General features: G+C 38.0%; 1 protein-coding gene across 1 annotated transcript in view; it reads left to right on the top strand.

Annotated features, from left to right (window-relative positions):
• Positions 1–5,000, top strand: part of LOC106875979 (uncharacterized) — a 170,174-nt gene that overhangs the window by 104,724 nt on the left and 60,450 nt on the right. Inside the window, exon 3 of the mRNA XM_014924322.3 lies at positions 4,886–5,000. This exon is cut by the window's right edge and continues 14 nt beyond it. Coding sequence (XP_014779808.1) covers positions 4,891–5,000 — 110 coding nt within the window. The 5' untranslated portion in view covers positions 4,886–4,890. The remainder of the gene's footprint in view (positions 1–4,885) is intronic.

The following is a 5,000-nucleotide window of genomic DNA, read 5'->3' as shown; positions in this document are numbered from 1 at the left end:
ATTCAGCAAGTCATTTTCTTCTAGGAACGCAATCAATCTCCTTCTGACAATTCGTTCCATGACTTTGCTAATATGTGAAGTCAGAGAGATGGGCCTGTAGTTCCCAGCCTCTGCTCTACTTCCACCTTTATGGATAGGACATATGGTGCCTTCCTTCAGCTTTTTGGGAAGTTTACCATTTGCAAGGAAACTCTGGAAGAGTATCCGGAGTGGTCCTGCTAGTTCTTGTTTACACGACTTTAAGAGGACAGCTGGGAAACCATCGGGGCCAGTTGCCGAATTTAAGCTCATTTCATTTATGGCAGCTATCACATCTTCCTCTTCAATGTCGATGTAGGTAATGGATGCAGTCTTTTTCTGCTGAGTGCTATTGTCAAAGAAATCAGCTGGGTTCTTTATCTGCATGTGTCTCAGAGGAGAAGTGAAGACACTCTTGAATTGTGTACTGAGCACTTCACTTATCCATGTGGGATCTGCAGTCAGTGAGCCATTAAGCAGGAATAGGGGTCCTATCTTATACTGTACCGTAGCAGTCTCCTTTGCAAATCTATAGAAAGCCTTGGGGTTTGTTTTTATGCTTTCTACTGCTCTCTTCTCCTTCTCTGCTCTCTCCTTTTCATGGGAGAGTTTAATTTTGTTTTCTATTTCTAACAGTGTTAGTTTTAATTTAGCCCTTTTCCTATCCTCCAGTTCTCTATTTAACTGGTTTGAGACCTTTGTTCTGTGTCTCATAAGGATTTTCCTGTCTCTGGGAATTCTATTGGCATGTTTGCTGGTCTTTCTATATGGCACGTATTTGGTGCATATGTCTTGTATGGTTGACATAAAATGACTTAGTTTGAGGTCATTGTCTTGTATAGAAAGGCTGTCATGCCAGTTTTGATTTCGAATCTCTCTGCGAATTGACTTCCAGTCCGCCCTGTGGAAATTCAGGTTGGATATTGCTTGAGTCCTCCTGTTGGGGTGGGTGTCAGTGGGTCGTCTAGGACCATACATAGTTAATTCTATAATGTTATGATCTGAGAGAGATGTGGGCGTTATTTTCACATTATGGATTAGGCTCACATTGTTTGTGAAGCAGAGATCTAAAATATTGCTTCCCCTGGTTGGTTGGAGTATCACTTGTTCCATGAACAGCATGTTGGATAGTTCTAGCAATGATTTTGCCTGGCTTTGTTCATGCAGTGACATCCCAGAGAGGATGTGACCTTCAAGCCATTTAACATTTGGGAGGTTAAAGTCGCCTAGGAAAAGTATATTGATGTGTTGGTCCAGATTTGTCAGGACCTCTTCTATGCGTATGAGGCTGTCCTCAAATTTACCTTCCTGCTTTGCGGTATTTGGTGGACGGTATGTTGAGCATACAACTACATCAATTTGTTTTATGTGTACTATTAAAGTATCACATACAGAGTTTGAGTGTGATAGTAGTAGTAGGGGTGTGACATCTTCTCGGATGTGCATTGCAACTTCCCCATGACTTCTATCCCTTCTGTCTGTTCGGAGTACGGCATACTCTGGTATATTTATCTCCGCATCTGCTATATTAGGTGTTAGATGCGTTTCGGTAAGCACCATGCATATTGCTTGATTGCATGTTACTAGGTCTTTCAAGTATAGGAACTTGTCTTTGCCGCCTGTTCGTAATAGGCCCCGGATATTCAGTAGGAATATGGGTGTGGTATCTGTGCAGGGGTTCCTGGTGTTAGCGGTGGCCATCCCTGATCCATCATCTGTGGTGGTCTTAGACAATGGTTCGTGTGGCGTTGACTCTGTACCCTCTGCATCCACGTTAACTGTTGTACCATTTTCTGGGCCACGCTTAAAAAAGCTTGCTCAGCTACTGCAGTTCGTACAGCCTCTGCATACAGCCTTTTTTGGGGAGCAGAAGGAATATACGGACTTCTCTCTTTGTGAGTCCTGTTGGTATTCGGTGGATTATGTGTACATAGATTTAAGCTTTCTGGTCTCCCTTTTCTGCGCTCCCGCTTATTTTGTTGTAAGTGGTTATCTACCTTGTTTAGCTGGTGGTGTTTGGGATGGGCAAATTTGCAGTTTCGTCCCTTTTCCCCGTGCCAGCAGGTACCATTTAGGTAGAATTTACAGATCTGTTTCTTTTTCTCTGTGTGACGTGTTTGGGCTTGAAGCCTGTTTGTGTTTACCGTCTTCTTATCTGTTCTCCTGTCTTTGTCGTTTGTGGTGCAGCGTTGGCTGTATTCACCATGGTCATTGCATCCCTCATCAGTGGCTACAGCACTGGTGGCATCTGCCTTGTCTTGGTGATCCGTTTGGTCCTCCTGAGCCTTAGCACAGTGTGCAGGGTCTTCACTGTCCTTTTTTGCGTCCGTGTCTCTCATAATGCCTTCTAGGAGGTCAAGGTGCGGTTTCACGAGCTCGTAGGAGCGAATGAGCTCCAGTTTCTTTCGATCAATTTGAGCCATTGACCTGTGGAAATTGTACCTATCCAGGCTTTCGGCTATTAGATCATTTGCTGGTGATCCTTTGGCCAGGTTCCATGCGTGTACAAGAAGGCGAACTTCCTCCAGCTGCCAGTTTCGGCGCATCTTCATCTTCTTGTTGGCCTCAACTTGGCGCTGTACAAAGTTTCGTCCTCTGGTATCCATGGTGCACGATATTTGAGAGAGAGAGGTTATCTTAAAGTATATAGAAATAGTACTAGAAAGAAAGAAAAGTATAAAGAGGGGAGGGAGAATACGAAGTAGAGCGAGTAGAGAGTGCGTACAGAGTACGAGATAGATAGAGAGAGAGAGAGAGAGAGAGAGAGAGAGAGAAGGATGTGATAGGAATAGAGATGTATGAGAGAGAGAGAGAGAGAGAGAGAGAGAGAGAAGATAACTCAAGAGAGAAACAAACAAAACGAGGCAAGACAAAATGAAAATGAAAAGAATAATGAAAATATATACATATATACATACACACACACACACATATATATATATATATATATATATATATATATATATATATATATGTATGTATGTATGTATGTATGTATGTATGTATATATGAGGGAGAGAAGACAACTCAAGAGAGAGAAACAAACAAGACAAAATGAAAATGAGAAGAAAAACGAAAAATGAAAAACGAGAAATATATATATCACGGAAAACAGAGAGAGAGGGTGAGAAACAGAGAAACTAAGAGAGAAAAAGTGAGGGAGAGAAGATGGGATAAGAATAGAATAGAGATTTTGATTAAGAGTGTTAAAACGAGGTGACTATAAGGGAAATTGAGTGAAAACTTTTAATACTTTAAATAAACTAAGAAGAACGATTTTATCGTAAATAAATTTTATCGTAAATAAACAAAAACTATTCTGTGAGAGAAATTACAGTATGTTAACAAACAAGTGTGAAATAGATTATTTTGTCGTAGATTTTTAGAAAGAATATAGAATATAGAATATAGAATAAAACTTAGTATGTAAATAAACTAAGAAGAACGATTTTATCGTAAGTAAATTTTTATCGTAAATAAACAAAAACAAAAGCTATTCTGTGAGAGAAATTACAGTATGTTAACAAACAAGTGTGCAATAAATTATTTTGTCGTAAATTTTTAGAAAGAATATAGAATATAGAATAAAACTTATATGTGTATATGCATATGTGTGTATATATATAGATGCATATATGTATGTGTATATATATATATATATGCATATATGCATGCATATATATATATGTATATATGTATGTGTATATATATATATATATGTGTGTATATGCATATATATATATGCATATGTGTATGTATATATATATATATATATATATATATATATTCTCGTCTGAAGATCGCAGTGGCGTGAGACGAACTATCAAGTATAGATAGATGGATACATATACACACGAGTAGTATGTGTTTGTGTATGTATATATATATATATATATATATATATACGTATTATGTAAATAATAATAATAGTATTTTATAAGCTTATAGCGATCACCGCGCAATGACTAAAGAAAATAGTCTAATAATGGGGCATATAAGCCCCCCACGCTCGACAGAAAAAAAAGTAGATGCTCCCGTACGCATGGGACTCGAACCCACATCTGTCAGTTTACGCGACGGAGTGTGCTACCGATTACACTAGCGAACCTACCTGTTTTTTTTTCGGTCAGATTTAAGAACTATAACTAGTTCGTAGTTGTTTTTGTAAATAAACTTTCATGTGCTTTTACTGCGAATGGTTTTGTTAAGCAGTGCCGATTTTTACAATTCTGTCAATAATAATAATAGTATTTTATAAGCTTAAAACTTGTAGCGATCATTGCGCAATGACTAGAGAAAATAGTCTAATAATGGGGCATATAAGCCCTCGACAGAAAAAAAGGAGCTTTTCCCGTACGAGTTGGGCCTCGAATACTATTATTATTATTGACAGAATTGTCAAAATCGGCACTGCTTAACAAAACCATTCGCAGTAAAAGCACATGAAAGTTTATTTACAAAAACAACTACCAACTAATTATAGCTTTTAAATTTCACTGAAAAAAGCTGGTAGGTTCGCTAGTGTAATCGGTAGCTGTGGGTTCGAGTCCCACGCGCACGGGAAAATCTACTTTTTTTCTGTCGAGGGGATTATATGCTCCATTATTAGACTATTTTCTTTAGTCATTACGCAGTGATCGCTGCAAGCTTTAAGCTTATATGTTCTTAAAAGAATATATATATATTCTTGAAAGCGACAAGTTTTAAAAGCACAAAGTTCGTCCACTTAGAATCACGAACTCAAAATTAGAAATCTAAGTGCCAAAAGTTTAGTCCGACGAAACATATTTCGTTTCATCGGAATGCCGCGTTCTTATTATCTTGTGTTTGTTATTGTTATTTATTTTTTCTGCTTCTATTTTCCAAGGTAAAATGTCGCCATTTTTCATCAATGCTCAATCGTTCTCTCCATGGAAAGTTTTACACCGGAAGTTGAATGGTGTGTTACCTGCATTTTGTTTTCTTCACCTTTTGTATTTTCA

The sequence above is a fragment of the Octopus bimaculoides genome, chromosome 2 (genome assembly GCF_046866305.1).
Source record: "Octopus bimaculoides isolate indiv1 chromosome 2, ASM4686630v1, whole genome shotgun sequence".
NCBI lineage: Eukaryota > Metazoa > Mollusca > Cephalopoda > Octopoda > Octopodidae > Octopus > Octopus bimaculoides.
This window is presented reverse-complemented; position numbering and strand designations above follow the sequence as displayed.